The sequence below is a fragment of the Salvelinus fontinalis genome, unplaced genomic scaffold (assembly GCF_029448725.1).
Source record: "Salvelinus fontinalis isolate EN_2023a unplaced genomic scaffold, ASM2944872v1 scaffold_0039, whole genome shotgun sequence".
Classification (NCBI taxonomy): domain Eukaryota; kingdom Metazoa; phylum Chordata; class Actinopteri; order Salmoniformes; family Salmonidae; genus Salvelinus; species Salvelinus fontinalis.
This window is the reverse complement of record NW_026600248.1, coordinates 356,874-374,197: the sequence shown is the minus strand read 5'-3', so window position 1 is coordinate 374,197 and position 17,324 is coordinate 356,874. Positions and strand designations below refer to the sequence as shown.

At 41.3% G+C, this 17,324-nt stretch overlaps 1 protein-coding gene across 1 annotated transcript in view; it reads left to right on the top strand.

Annotated features, from left to right (window-relative positions):
* prss12 (serine protease 12) overlaps positions 1-17,324 on the top strand; it is a 91,959-nt gene that overhangs the window by 58,724 nt on the left and 15,911 nt on the right. Inside the window, exons 10-12 of the mRNA XM_055910971.1 lie at positions 4,142-4,150; positions 4,451-4,520; positions 7,427-7,549. Of these exons, the coding sequence (XP_055766946.1) occupies positions 4,142-4,150; positions 4,451-4,520; positions 7,427-7,549 (202 nt within the window). The remainder of the gene's footprint in view (positions 1-4,141; positions 4,151-4,450; positions 4,521-7,426; positions 7,550-17,324) is intronic.

The window sequence follows — 17,324 nt, the reverse complement described above, 5'->3', positions numbered from 1 at the left end:
ATGAATTAGGGGTTGAACGATTCACATCGCACTCCGGTTCAAATGTTAAAGACACGACTCTATCGGTCCGTGGACCCCCAACCCAGCCAAATGAGATGATATAGAAATATAGACCTAGAACCTGATTTACCTTGAGAGGACATAGAGATGATATAGAAATATAGACCTAGAACCTGATTTAACGAGAGAGGACATAGATATGATATAGAAATATAGACCTAGAACCTGATTTAACGAGAGAGGACATAGATATGATATAGAAATATAGACCTAGAACCTGATTTACCTAGAGAGGACATAGATATGATATAGAAATATAGACCTAGAACCTGATTTAACGAGAGAGGACATAGATATGATATAGAAATATAGACCTAGAACCTGATTTAACGAGAGAGGACATAGATATGATATAGAAATATAGACCTAGAACCTGATTTACCTAGAGAGGACATAGATATGATATAGAAATATAGACCTAGAACCTGATTTAACGAGAGAGGACATAGATATGATATAGAAATATAGACCTAGAACCTGATTTACCTAGAGAGGACATAGATATGATATAGAAATATAGACAGAGAACCTGATTTAAATAGAGAGGACATAGATATGACATAGAAATATAGACCTAGAACCTGATTTAAATAGAGAGGACATAGAGATGATATAGAAATATAGACCTAGAACCTGATTTACCTAGAGAGGACATAGATATGATATAGAAATATAGACCTAGAACCTGATTTAAATAGAGAGGACATAGAGATGATATAGAAATATAGACCTAGAACCTGATTTACCTAGAGAGGACATAGATATGATATAGAAATATAGATCTAGAACCTGATTTAACGGGAGGACATAGAGATGATATAGAAATATAGACCTAGAACCTGATTTAACTAGAGAGGACATACAGATTATATAGATTATATAGACCTAGAACCTGATTTAACTAGAGAGGACATACACATGATATAGAAATATAGTCCAAACACACTGTCTGAGTAATGAGAAACACACGACTGAAGAAAAGACCAGAGGTATGAGAGAGAGGGTGTGTGTGTGTTGGTTTGTGTGTGTGTGTGTTGTCTTGTTCTTCTATCCTTGTGGGGACCTGAAATCCCCAAAAGTCCCCACAAGGATAGTAAAACAAGGAAAATTCCACCTATTTTAGGCTTAGGGGTTAGGGTTACAATTGGGGTTACGATTAGGGTTAAGGTTCCTGTCTGTCTGTGTTAGATACTAAACTAATGTTCCTGTCTGTCTGTGTTAGATACTAAACTAACGTTCCTGTCTGTCTGTGTTAGATACTAAACTAACGTTCCTGTCTGTCTGTGTTAGATACTAAACTAACGTTCCTGTCTGTCTGTGTTAGATACTAAACTAACGGTCCTGTCTGTCTGTGTTAGATACTAAACTAATGTTCCTGTCTGTCTGTGTAGATACTAAACTAATGTTCCTGTCTGTCTGTGTTAGATACTAAACTAACGGTCCTGTCTGTCTGTGTTAGATACTAAACTAATGTTCCTGTCTGTCTGTGTAGATACTAAACTAATGTTCCTGTCTGTCTGTGTTAGGTACTAAACTAATGTTCCTGTCTGTCTGTGTTAGATACTAAACTAACGTTCCTGTCTGTCTGTGTTAGGTACTAAACTAATGTTCCTGTCTGTCTGTGTTAGGTACTAAACTAATGTTCCTGTCTGTCTGTGTTAGGTACTAAACTAACGTTCCTGTCTGTGTTAGGTACGGTGGAGTCTGTGTTAGATACTAAACTAACGTTCCTGTCTGTCTGTGTTAGGTACTAAACTAACGTTCCTGTCTGTCTGTGTTAGATACTAAACTAACGTTCCTGTCTGTCTGTGTTAGGTACTAAACTAATGTTCCTGTCTGTGTTAGGTACTAAACTAACGTTCCTGTCTGTGTTAGATACTAAACTAACGGTCCTGTCTGTCTGTGTTAGATACTAAACTAATGTTCCTGTCTGTCTGTGTAGATACTAAACTAATGTTCCTGTCTGTCTGTGTTAGGTACTAAACTAATGTTCCTGTCTGTCTGTGTTAGGTACTAAACTAACGTTCCTGTCTGTCTGTGTTAGGTACTAAACTAATGTTCCTGTCTGTCTGTGTTAGGTACTAAACTAACGTTCCTGTCTGTGTTAGGTACGGTGGAGTCTGTGTTAGATACTAAACTCTTGTTCCTGTCTGTCTGTGTTAGGTACTAAACTAACGTTCCTGTCTGTCTGTGTTAGATACTAAACTAACGTTCCTGTCTGTTTGTGTTAGGTACTAAACTAATGTTCCTGTCTGTCTGTGTTAGGTACTGAACTAACGTTCCTGTCTGTGTTAGGTACGGTGGAGTCTGTGTTAGACCATGTGTGTGGGTTGAGGCTGATACATACTAAACTAACGTTCCTGTCTGTGTTAGGTACGGGGGAGTCTGTGTTAGATCATGTGTGTGGGTTGAGGCTGATACATACTAAACTAATGTTCCTGTCTGTGTTAGGTACTAAACTAACGTTCCTGTCTGTCTGTGTTAGGTACTAAACTAATGTTCCTGTCTGTGTTAGGTACGGTGGAGTCTGTGTTAGATACTAAACTAACGTTCCTGTCTGTCTGTGTTAGATACTAAACTAACGTTCCTGTCTGTCTGTGTTAGGTACTAAACTAACGTTCCTGTCTGTCTGTGTTAGATACTAAACTAACGTTCCTGTCTGTCTGTGTTAGGTACTAAACTAATGTTCCTGTCTGTGTTAGGTACTAAACTAACGTTCCTGTCTGTGTTAGATACTAAACTAACGGTCCTGTCTGTCTGTGTTAGATACTAAACTAATGTTCCTGTCTGTCTGTGTAGATACTAAACTAATGTTCCTGTCTGTCTGTGTTAGGTACTAAACTAATGTTCCTGTCTGTCTGTGTTAGGTACTAAACTAACGTTCCTGTCTGTCTGTGTTAGGTACTAAACTAATGTTCCTGTCTGTCTGTGTTAGGTACTAAACTAACGTTCCTGTCTGTGTTAGGTACGGTGGAGTCTGTGTTAGATACTAAACTCTTGTTCCTGTCTGTCTGTGTTAGGTACTAAACTAACGTTCCTGTCTGTCTGTGTTAGATACTAAACTAACGTTCCTGTCTGTTTGTGTTAGGTACTAAACTAATGTTCCTGTCTGTCTGTGTTAGGTACTGAACTAACGTTCCTGTCTGTGTTAGGTACGGTGGAGTCTGTGTTAGATCATGTGTGTGGGTTGAGGCTGATACATACTAAAATAATGTTCCTGTCTGTGTTAGGTACGGTGGGGTCTGTGTTAGGTACTAAACTAACGTTCCTGTCTGTCTGTGTTAGATACTAAACTAATGTTCCTGTCTGTCTGTGTTAGGTACTAAACTAACGTTCCTGTCTGTGTTAGGTACGGGGGAGTCTGTGTTAGATCATGTGTGTGGGTTGAGGCTGATACATACTAAACTAATGTTCCTGTCTGTGTTAGGTACTAAACTAACGTTCCTGTCTGTCTGTGTTAGGTACTAAACTAATGTTCCTGTCTGTGTTAGGTACGGTGGAGTCTGTGTTAGATACTAAACTAACGTTCCTGTCTGTCTGTGTTAGATACTAAACTAACGTTCCTGTCTGTCTGTGTTAGGTACTAAACTAATGTTCCTGTCTGTGTTAGGTACTAAACTAACGTTCCTGTCTGTGTTAGATACTAAACTAACGGTCCTGTCTGTCTGTGTTAGATACTAAACTAATGTTCCTGTCTGTCTGTGTAGATACTAAACTAATGTTCCTGTCTGTCTGTGTTAGGTACTAAACTAATGTTCCTGTCTGTCTGTGTTAGGTACTAAACTAACGTTCCTGTCTGTCTGTGTTAGGTACTAAACTAATGTTCCTGTCTGTCTGTGTTAGGTACTAAACTAACGTTCCTGTCTGTGTTAGGTACGGTGGAGTCTGTGTTAGATACTAAACTCTTGTTCCTGTCTGTCTGTGTTAGGTACTAAACTAACGTTCCTGTCTGTCTGTGTTAGATACTAAACTAACGTTCCTGTCTGTTTGTGTTAGGTACTAAACTAATGTTCCTGTCTGTCTGTGTTAGGTACTGAACTAACGTTCCTGTCTGTGTTAGGTACGGTGGAGTCTGTGTTAGACCCTGTGTGTGGGTTGAGGCTGATACATACTAAACTAACGTCCCTGTCTGTGTTAGGTACGGTGGGGCCTGTGTCAGGAACTAAACTAATGTTCCTGTCTGTGTTAGGTACGGTGGGGTCTGTGTTAGATACTAAACTAATGTTCCTGTCTGTGTTAGGTACGGTGGAGTCTGTGTTAGACCCTGTGTGTGGGTTGAGGCTGATACATACTAAACTAACGTCCCTGTCTGTGTTAGGTACGGTGGAGTCTGTGTTAGATACTAAACTAATGTTCCTGTCTGTGTTAGGTACTGGGGAGTCTGTGTTAGATCATGTGTGTGGGTTGAGACTGATACATACACGCCAACGCAGAATCATAGGAGGAGAAAACTCACTGAGGTAAGGAGAGAGAGATATATTAATATATATATATATATACAGTGGGGAGAACAAGTATTTGATACACTGCCGATTTTGCAGGTTTTCCTACTTACAAAGCATGTAGAGGTCTGTAATTTTTATCATAGGTACACTTCAACTGTGAGAGACAGAATCTAAAACAAATATCCAGAAAATCACATTGTATGATTTTTAAGTAATTAATTTGCATTTTATTGCATGAAATAAGTATTTGATACATCAGAAAAGCAGAACTTAATATTTGGTACAGAAACCTTTGTTTGCAATTACAGAGATCATACATTTCCTGTAGTTCTTGACCAGGTTTGCACACACTGCAGCAGGGATTTTGGCCCACTCCTCCATACAGACCTTCTCCAGATCCTTCAGGTTTGGGGGCTGTCGCTGGGCAATACGGACTTTCAGCTCCCTCCAAAGATTTTCTATTGGGTTCAGGTCTGGAGACTGGCTAGGCCACTCCAGGACCTTGAGATGCTTCTTACGGAGCCACTCCTTAGTTGCTCTGGCTGTGTGTTTCGGGTCGTTGTCATGCTGGAAGACCCAGCCACGACCCATCTTCAATGCTCTTACTGAGGGAAGGAGGTTGTTGGCCAAGATCTCGCGATACATGGCCCCATCCATCCTCCCCTCAATACGGTGCATTCGCCCTGTCCCCTTTACAGAAAAGCATCCCCAAAGAATGATGTTTCCACCTCCATGCTTCACGGTTGAGATGGTGTTCTTGGGGTTGTACTCATCCTTCTTTTTCCTCCAAACACGGCGAGTGGAGTTTAGACCAAAAAGCTATATTTTTGTCTCATCAGACCACATGACCTTCTCCCATTCCTCCTCTGGATCATCCAGATGGTCATTGGCAAACTTCAGAAGGGCCTGGACATGCGCTGGCTTGAGCAGGGGGACCTTGCGTGCGCTGCAGGATTTTAATCCATGACGGCGTAGTGTGTTACTAATGGTTTTCTTTGAGACTGTGGTCCCAGCTCTCTTCAGGTCATTGACCAGATCCTGCCGTGTAGTTCTGGGCTGATCCCTCACCTTCCTCATGATCATTGATGCCCCACGAGGTGAGATCTTGCATGGAGCCCCAGACCAAGGGTGATTGACCGTCATCTTGAACTTCTTCCATTTTCTAATAATTGCGCCAACAGTTGTTGCCTTCTCACCAAGCTGCTTGCCTATTGTCCTGTAGTCCATCCTAGCCTTGTGCAGGTCTACAATTTTATCCCTGATGTCCTTACACAGCTCTCTGGTCTTGGCCATTGTGGAGAGGTTGGAGTCTGTTTGATTGAGTGTGTGGACAGGTGTCTTTTATATAGGTATCGAGTTCAAACAGGTGCAGTTAATACAGGTAATGAGTGGAGAACAGGAGGGCTTCTTAAAGAAAAACGAACAGGTCTGTGAGAGCCGGAATTCTTACTGGTTGGTAGGTGATCAAATACTTATGTCATGCAATAAAATGCAAATTAATTACTTAAAAATCATACAATGTGATTTTCTGGATTTTTGTTTTAGATTCCGTCTCTCACAGTTGAAGTGTAACTATGATAAAAATTACAGACCTCTACATGCTTTGTAAGTAGGAAAACCTGCAAAATCAGCAGTGTATCAAATACTTGTTCTCCCCACTGTATATACTATATATATACATATACTGTATATATAAATATATATAAATATATATACTGTATACTACTATGTGTACAGGTGTATTCCTTTAATGTGACCAAGGTCGCTATGGCAGCAGCACCATATCATGTGTGTGTAGTGACATGTGTTTGTGGTTCCTGTAGCAGCTAGTTGATCTGGTGGGTTGATGGGTGTTGTAGTTTAATATAATCCAGATGTGTTATATTATTAGGCATGGCGTGCTGATGGGTGTTGTAGTTCTATTATGAGGGTCTGATGGGTGTTGTAGTTCTAGTATGAGGGTCTGAAGGTGTTGTAGTTGTAGTATATGTGTGTGATGGGTGTTGTAGTCCTAGTATGAGTCTCTGAAGGGTGTTGTAGTTCTAGTATGAGGGTCTGGTGGGTGTTGTAGTTCTAGTATGAGGGTCTGAAGGGTGTTGTAGTTCTAGTATGAGGGTCTGAAGGTGTTGTAGTTGTAGTATATGTGTCTGATGGGTGTTGTAGTCCTAGTATGAGTCTCTGAAGGGTGTTGTAGTTCTAGTATGAGGGTCTGGTGGGTGTTGTAGTTCTAGTATGAGGGTCTGAAGGGTGTTGTAGTTCTAGTATGAGGGTCTGAAGGGTGTTGTAGTTCTAGTATGAGGGTCTGAAGGTGTTGTAGTTGTAGTATATGTGTCTGATGGGTGTTGTAGTTCTAGTATGAGTCTCTGAAGGGTGTTGTAGTTCTAGTATGAGGGTCTGGTGGGTGTTGTAGTTCTAGTATGAGTCTCTGAAGGGTGTTGTAGTTCTAGTATGAGTCTCTGAAGGGTGTTGTAGTTCTAGTATGAGGGTCTGAAGGGTGTTGTAGTTCTAGTATGAGGGTCTGAAGGGTGTTGTAGTTCTAGTATGAGGGTCTGAAGGGTGTTGTAGTTCTAGTATGAGGGTCTGATGGGTGTTGTAGTTCTAGTATGGGGGTCTGATGGGTGTTGTAGTTCTAGTATGCGTGTCTAACCCTCATCAGGTCTATTATTTCTTTATAACAGCTTGTGTGTGTGTGTGTGTGTGTGTGTGTGTGTGTGTGTGTGTGTGTGTGTGTGTGTGTGTGTGTGTGTGTGTGTGTGTGTGTGTGTGTGTGTGTGTGGTTGTGCGTGTGTGTGTGGTTGTGCGTGTGTGTGTGTGTGTGCGTGTGTGTGTGTGTGTGTGTGTGTGTGTGTGTGTGTGTGTGTGTGTGTGTGTGTGTGTGTGTGTGTGTGTGTGTGTGTGTGTGTGTGTGTGTGTGTGTGTAGGGGAGGCTGGCCATGGCAGGCAGCGGTGCGTCTCAGAGGCTCTCGGGGGGACGGAAGGTTGGTGTGTGGAGCGACTCTCATCAGCTCCTGTTGGATACTGACCTCAGCCCACTGCTTTAAGAGGTAACTCAGCCCACTGCTTTAAGAGGTAACTCAGCCCACTGCTTTAAGAGGTAACTCAGCCCACTGCTTTAAGAGGTAACTCACCTCACCTCAGCTCACTGCTTTAAGAGGTAACTCAGCTCAGCCCACTGCTTTAAGAGGTAACTCACCTCACCTCACTGCTTTAAGAGGTAACTCAGCCCACTGCTTTAAGAGGTAACTCAGCTCAGCCCACTGCTTTAAGAAGTAACTCAGCCCACTGCTTTAAGAAGTAACTCAGCCCACTGCTTTAAGAGGTAACTCAGCCCACTGCTTTAAGAGGTAACTCAGCTCAGCCCACTGCTTTAAGAAGTAACTCAGCCCACTGCTTTAAGAAGTAACTCAGCCCACTGCTTTAAGAGGTAACTCAGCCCACTGCTTTAAGAGGTAACTCAGCTCAGCCCACTGCTTTAAGAAGTAACTCAGCCCACTGCTTTAAGAAGTAACTCAGCCCACTGCTTTAAGAGGTAACTCAGCCCACTGCTTTAAGAGGTAACTCAGCCCACTGCTTTAAGAGGTAACTCAGCTCAGCCCACTGCTTTAAGAAGTAACTCAGCCCACTGCTTTAAGAAGTAACTCAGCCCACTGCTTTAAGAGGTAACTCAGCCCACTGCTTTAAGAGGTAACTCAGCTCAGCCCACTGCTTTAAGAAGTAACCCAGCCCACTGCTTTAAGAGGTAACTCAGCTCAGCTCACTGCTTTAATTAAGAGGTAACTCACCTCACTGCTTTAAGAGGTAACTGACCTCACCTCACTGCTTCAAGAGGTAACTCACCTCACCTCACCTCACTGCTTTAAGAGGTAACTCACCTCACCTCACCTCACTGCTTTAAGAGGTAACTCACCTCACCTCACTGCTTTAAGAGGTAACTCACCTCACTGCTTTAAGAGGTAACTGACCTCACCTCACTGCTTCAAGAGGTAACTCACCTCACCTCACCTCACTGCTTTAAGAGGTAACTCACCTCACCTCACCTCACCTCACTGCTTTAAGAGGTAACTCATCTCACCTCACCTCACTGCTTTAAGAGGTAACTCCCCTCACCTCACCTCACTGCTTTAAGAGGTAACTCACCTCACCTCACTGCTTTAAGAGTAACTCACCTCACCTCACCTCACTGCTTTAAGAGGTAACTCACCTCACCTCACTGCTTTAAGAGGTAACTGACCTCACCTCACTGCTTCAAGAGGTAACTCACCTCACCTCACCTCACTGCTTTAAGAGGTAACTCACCTCACCTCACTGCTTTAAGAGGGTAACTCACCTCACCTCACTGCTTTAAGAGGTACCTCACCTCACCTCACCTCACTGCTTTAAGAGGTAACTCACCTCACCTCACCTCACTGCTTTAAGAGGTAACTCACCTCACCTCACTGCTTTAAGAGGTAACTCACCTCACCTCACTGCTTTAAGAGGTACCTCACCTCACCTCACCTCACTGCTTCAAGAGGTAACTCACCTAACCTCACTGCTTTAAGAGGTAACTCACCTCACCTCACCTCAGAGACAGACACCTCACTGCTTTAAGAGGTAACACAAACCATACCATGGTTGAAACATTGAATATTTGAATGTATCGAGTTTTCAGATAGTCTGAGTTTTCAGGCTCTTCCATTGGTCACATATCATGTTTAAATCCAGGAAGTAACGGTTTTGAGGGTGCTCTTGCACCCCCTGATAAAAATAAATAAATAATAATTAGTGAACTAGGCCTTTATTAGTCCTGTATGAGCTGAGAGATGATTAAGAGAGACAGACTCCTCAACATTCATCTAGTTTAGAGAGACAGACTCCTCAACATTCATCTAGTTTAGAGAGACAGACTCCTCAACATTCATCTAGTTTAGAGAGACAGACACCACAACATTCATCTAGTTTAGAGAGACAGACACCTCAACATTCATCTAGTGTAGAGAGACAGACACCTCAACATTCATCTAGTTTAGAGAGACAGACACCTCAACATTCATCTAGTTTAGAGAGACAGACACCTCAATGTTCATCTAGTTTAGAGAGACAGACACCTCAACATTCATCTAGTTTAGAGAGACAGACACCTCAACATTCATCTAGTTTAGAGAGACAGACACCTCAACATTCATCTAGTGTAGAGAGACAGACACCTCAACATCTAGTTTAGAGAGACAGACACCACAACATTCATCTAGTTTAGAGAGACAGACACCTCAACATTCATCTAGTTTAGAGAGACAGACACCTCAACATTCATCTAGTTTAGAGAGACAGACACCTCAACATTCATCTAGTTTAGAGAGACAGACACCTCAACATTCATCTAGTTTAGAGAGACAGACACCACAACATTCATCTAGTTGAGAGACAGACACCTCAACATTCATCTAGTTTAGAGAGACAGACACCTCAACATTCATCTAGTTTAGAGAGACAGACACCTCAACATTCATCTAGTTTAGAGAGACAGACACCTCAACATTCATCTAGTTTAGAGAGACAGACACCTCAACATTCATCTAGTGTAGAGAGACAGACACCTCAACGTTCATCTAGTTTAGAGAGACAGACACCACAACATTCATCTAGTTGAGAGACAGACACCTCAACATTCATCTAGTTTAGAGAGACAGACACCTCAACATTCATCTAGTTTAGAGAGACAGACACCTCAACATTCATCTAGTGTAGAGAGACAGACACCTCAACATTCATCTAGTTTAGAGAGACAGACACCTCAACATTCATCTAGTTTAGAGAGACAGACACCACAACATTCATCTAGTTTAGAGAGACAGACACCTCAACATTCATCTAGTTTAGAGAGACAGACACCTCAACATTCATCTAGTTTAGAGAGACAGACACCTCAACATTCATCTAGTTTAGAGAGACAGACACCACAACATTCATCTAGTTTAGAGGGACAGACACCTCAACATTCATCTAGTTTAGAGAGACAGACACCACAACATTCATCTAGTTTAGAGAGACAGACACCTCAACATTCATCTAGTTTAGAGAGACAGACACCTCAACATTCATCTAGTTTAGAGAGACAGACACCTCAACATTCATCTAGTTTAGAGAGACAGACACCTCAACATTCATCTAGTTTAGAGAGACAGACACCTCAACATTCATCTAGTTTAGAGAGACAGACACCTCAACATTCATCTAGTTTAGAGAGACAGACACCTCAACATTCATCTAGTTTAGAGAGACAGACACCTCAACATTCATCTAGTTTAGAGAGACAGACACCTCAACATTCATCTAGTTTAGAGAGACAGACACCTCAACATTCATCTAGTTTAGAGAGACAGACACCTCAACATTCATCTAGTTTAGAGAGACAGACACCTCAACATTCATCTAGTTTAGAGAGACAGACACCTCAACATTCATCTAGTTTAGAGAGACAGACACCACAACATTCATCTAGTTTAGAGAGACAGACACCTCAACATTCATCTAGTTTAGAGAGACAGACACCACAACATTCATCTAGTTTAGAGAGACAGACACCACAACATTCATCTAGTTTAGAGAGACAGACACCTCAACATTCATCTAGTTTAGAGAGACAGACACCTCAACATTCATCTAGTTTAGAGAGACAGACACCTCAACATTCATCTAGTTTAGAGAGACAGACACCTCAACATTCATCTAGTTTAGAGAGACAGACACCTCAACATTCATCTAGTTTAGAGAGACAGACACCTCAACATTCATCTAGTGTAGAGAGACAGACACCACAACATTCATCTAGTTTAGAGAGACAGACACCTCAACATTCATCTAGTTTAGAGAGACAGACACCTCAACATTCATCTAGTTTAGAGAGACAGACACCTCAACATTCATCTAGTTTAGAGAGACAGACACCACAACATTCATCTCGTTTAGAGAGACAGACACCTCAACATTCATCTAGTTTAGAGAGACAGACACCTCAACATTCATCTAGTTTAGAGAGACAGACACCTCAACATTCATCTAGTTTAGAGAGACAGACACCTCAACATTCATCTCGTTTAGAGAGACAGACACCTCAACATTCATCTAGTTTAGAGAGACAGACACCTCAACATTCATCTAGTTTAGAGAGACAGACACCACAACATCTAGTTTAGAGGGACAGAAACCACAACATCTAGTTTAGAGAGACAGACACCACAACATTCATCTAGTTTAGAGAGACAGACACCACAACATTCATCTAGTTTAGAGAGACAGACACCTCAACATCTAGTTTAGAGAGACAGAAACCACAACATCTAGTTTAGAGAGACAGACACCTCAACATTCATCTAGTTTAGAGAGACAGACACCTCAACATTCATCTAGTTTAGAGAGACAGACACCTCAACATTCATCTAGTTTAGAGAGACAGACACCTCAACATTCATCTAGTGTAGAGAGACAGACACCACAACATTCATCTAGTTTAGAGAGACAGACACCTCAACATTCATCTAGTTTAGAGAGACAGACACCACAACATTCATCTAGTTTAGAGAGACAGACACCTCAACATTCATCTAGTTTAGAGAGACAGACACCACAACATTCATCTAGTTGAGAGACAGGACATCACAACATCTAGTTTAGAGAGACAGAAACCACAACATCTAGTTTAGAGAGACAGACACCTCAACATTCATCATGTTTAGAGAGACAGACACCTCAACATTCATCATGTTTAGAGAGACAGACACCTCAACATTCATCATGTTTAGAGAGACAGACACCTCAACATTCATCTAGTTGAGAGACAGACACCTCAACATTCATCTAGTTGAGAGAGACAGACACCACAACATTCATCTAGTTTAGAGAGACAGACACCTCAACATTCATCTAGTTTAGAGAGACAGACACCTCAACATTCATCTAGTTTAGAGAGACAGACACCTCAACATTCATCTAGTTTAGAGAGACAGACACCTCAACATTCATCTAGTTTAGAGAGACAGACACCACAACATTCATCTAGTTTAGAGAGACAGACACCTCAACATTCATCTAGTTTAGAGAGACAGACACCTCAACATTCATCTAGTTTAGAGAGACAGACACCACAACATTCATCTAGTGTAGAGAGACAGACACCTCAGCATTCATCTAGTTTAGAGAGACAGACACCACAACATTCTTCTCGTTTAGAGAGACAGACACCTCAACATTCATCTAGTTTAGAGAGACAGACACCACAACATTCATCTCGTTTAGAGAGACAGACACCTCAACATTCATCTAGTTTAGAGAGACAGACACCTCAACATTCATCTAGTGTAGAGAGACAGACACCTCAACATTCATCTAGTGTAGAGAGACAGACACCTCAACATTCATCTAGTGTAGAGAGACAGACACCTCAACATTCATCTAGTGTAGAGAGACAGACACCTCAACATTCATCTAGTTTAGAGAGACAGACACCTCAACATTCATCTAGTTTAGAGAGACAGACACCACAACATTCATCTAGTTTAGAGAGACAGACACCACAACATTCATCTAGTTTAGAGAGACAGACACCACAACATCTAGTTTAGAGAGACAGACACCTCAACATTCATCTAGTTTAGAGAGACAGACACCTCAACATTCATCTAGTTTAGAGAGACAGACACCTCAACATTCATCTAGTTTAGAGAGACAGACACCACAACATTCATCTAGTTTAGAGAGACAGACACCACAACATTCATCTCGTTTAGAGAGACAGACACCTCAACATTCATCTAGTTTAGAGAGACAGACACCTCAACATTCATCTAGTTTAGAGAGACAGACACCTCAACATTCATCTAGTTTAGAGAGACAGACACCACAACATTCATCTAGTTTAGAGAGACAGACACCTCAACATTCATCTAGTTTAGAGAGACAGACACCACAACATTCATCTAGTTTAGAGAGACAGACACCACAACATTCATCTAGTTTAGAGAGACAGACACCTCAACATTCATCTAGTTTAGAGAGACAGACACCTCAACATTCATCTAGTTTAGAGAGACAGACACCTCAACATTCATCTAGTTTAGAGAGACAGACACCACAACGTTCATCTAGTTTAGAGAGACAGACACCTCAACATTCATCTAGTTTAGAGAGACAGACACCTCAATGTTCATCTAGTTTAGAGAGACAGACACCACAACGTTCATCTAGTTTAGAGAGACAGACACCTCAACATTCATCTAGTTTAGAGAGACAGACACCTCAATGTTCATCTAGTTTAGAGAGACAGACACCACAACATTCATCTAGTTTAGAGGGACAGAAACCACAACATTCATCTAGTTTAGAGAGACAGACACCTCAACATTCATCTAGTTTAGAGAGACAGACACCTCAACATTCATCTAGTTTAGAGAGACAGACACCTCAGCATTCATCTAGTTTAGAGAGACAGACACCTCAACATTCATCTAGTGTAGAGAGACAGACACCACAACATTCATCTAGTTTAGAGAGACAGACACCTCAACATTCATCTAGTTTAGAGAGACAGACTCCTCAACATTCATCTAGTTTAGAGAGACAGACACCTCAACATTCATCTAGTTTAGAGAGACAGACTCCTCAACATTCATCTAGTTTAGAGAGACAGACACCACAACATTCATCTAGTTTAGAGAGACAGACACCTCAACATTCATCTAGTTTAGAGAGACAGACTCCTCAACATTCATCTAGTTTAGAGAGACAGACACCTCAACATTCATCTAGTTTAGAGAGACAGACTCCTCAACATTCATCTAGTTTAGAGAGACAGACACCACAACATTCATCTAGTTTAGAGAGACAGACACCACAACGTTCATCTAGTTTAGAGAGACAGACACCTCAACATTCATCTAGTTTAGAGAGACAGACACCTCAACATTCATCTAGTTTAGAGAGACAGACACCTCAACATTCATCTAGTTTAGAGAGACAGACACCACAACATCTAGTTTAGAGAGACAGACACCTCAACATTCATCTAGTTTAGAGAGACAGACACCACAACATTCATCTAGTTTAGAGAGACAGACACCTCAACATTCATCTAGTTGAGAGACAGACACCTCAACATTCATCTAGTTTAGAGAGACAGACACCACAACATTCATCTAGTTTAGAGAGACAGACACCACAACATTCATCTAGTTTAGAGAGACAGACACCTCAACATTCATCTAGTTTAGAGAGACAGACACCTCAACATCTAGTTTAGAGAGACAGACACCTCAACATTCATCTAGTTTAGAGAGACAGACACCTCAACATCTAGTTTAGAGAGACAGACACCTCAACATTCATCTAGTTTAGAGAGACAGACACCTCAACATTCATCTAGTTTAGAGGGACAGACACCACAACATTCATCTAGTTTAGAGAGACAGACACCTCAACATTCATCTAGTTTAGAGAGACAGACACCTCAACATTCATCTAGTTTAGAGAGACAGACACCTCAACATTCATCTAGTTTAGAGGGACAGACACCACAACATTCATCTAGTTTAGAGAGACAGACACCTCAACATTCATCTAGTTTAGAGAGACAGACACCTCAACATTCATCTAGTGTAGAGAGACAGACACCACAACATTCATCTAGTTTAGAGAGACAGACACCTCAACATTCATCTAGTTTAGAGAGACAGACACCTCAACATTCATCTAGTTTAGAGAGACAGACACCTCAACATTCATCTAGTTTAGAGAGACAGACACCACAACATTCATCTCGTTTAGAGAGACAGACACCTCAACATTCATCTAGTTTAGAGAGACAGACACCTCAACATTCATCTAGTTTAGAGAGACAGACACCTCAACATTCATCTAGTTTAGAGAGACAGACACCTCAACATTCATCTCGTTTAGAGAGACAGACACCTCAACATTCATCTAGTTTAGAGAGACAGACACCTCAACATTCATCTAGTTTAGAGAGACAGACACCACAACATCTAGTTTAGAGGGACAGAAACCACAACATCTAGTTTAGAGAGACAGACACCACAACATTCATCTAGTTTAGAGAGACAGACACCACAACATTCATCTAGTTTAGAGAGACAGACACCTCAACATCTAGTTTAGAGAGACAGAAACCACAACATCTAGTTTAGAGAGACAGACACCTCAACATTCATCTAGTTTAGAGAGACAGACACCTCAACATTCATCTAGTTTAGAGAGACAGACACCTCAACATTCATCTAGTTTAGAGAGACAGACACCTCAACATTCATCTAGTGTAGAGAGACAGACACCACAACATTCATCTAGTTTAGAGAGACAGACACCTCAACATTCATCTAGTTTAGAGAGACAGACACCACAACATTCATCTAGTTTAGAGAGACAGACACCTCAACATTCATCTAGTTTAGAGAGACAGACACCACAACATTCATCTAGTTGAGAGACAGGACATCACAACATCTAGTTTAGAGAGACAGAAACCACAACATCTAGTTTAGAGAGACAGACACCTCAACATTCATCATGTTTAGAGAGACAGACACCTCAACATTCATCATGTTTAGAGAGACAGACACCTCAACATTCATCATGTTTAGAGAGACAGACACCTCAACATTCATCTAGTTGAGAGACAGACACCTCAACATTCATCTAGTTGAGAGAGACAGACACCACAACATTCATCTAGTTTAGAGAGACAGACACCTCAACATTCATCTAGTTTAGAGAGACAGACACCTCAACATTCATCTAGTTTAGAGAGACAGACACCTCAACATTCATCTAGTTTAGAGAGACAGACACCTCAACATTCATCTAGTTTAGAGAGACAGACACCACAACATTCATCTAGTTTAGAGAGACAGACACCTCAACATTCATCTAGTTTAGAGAGACAGACACCTCAACATTCATCTAGTTTAGAGAGACAGACACCACAACATTCATCTAGTGTAGAGAGACAGACACCTCAGCATTCATCTAGTTTAGAGAGACAGACACCACAACATTCTTCTCGTTTAGAGAGACAGACACCTCAACATTCATCTAGTTTAGAGAGACAGACACCACAACATTCATCTCGTTTAGAGAGACAGACACCTCAACATTCATCTAGTTTAGAGAGACAGACACCTCAACATTCATCTAGTGTAGAGAGACAGACACCTCAACATTCATCTAGTGTAGAGAGACAGACACCTCAACATTCATCTAGTGTAGAGAGACAGACACCTCAACATTCATCTAGTGTAGAGAGACAGACACCTCAACATTCATCTAGTTTAGAGAGACAGACACCTCAACATTCATCTAGTTTAGAGAGACAGACACCACAACATTCATCTAGTTTAGAGAGACAGACACCACAACATTCATCTAGTTTAGAGAGACAGACACCACAACATCTAGTTTAGAGAGACAGACACCTCAACATTCATCTAGTTTAGAGAGACAGACACCTCAACATTCATCTAGTTTAGAGAGACAGACACCTCAACATTCATCTAGTTTAGAGAGACAGACACCACAACATTCATCTAGTTTAGAGAGACAGACACCACAACATTCATCTCGTTTAGAGAGACAGACACCTCAACATTCATCTAGTTTAGAGAGACAGACACCTCAACATTCATCTAGTTTAGAGAGACAGACACCTCAACATTCATCTAGTTTAGAGAGACAGACACCACAACATTCATCTAGTTTAGAGAGACAGACACCTCAACATTCATCTAGTTTAGAGAGACAGACACCACAACATTCATCTAGTTTAGAGAGACA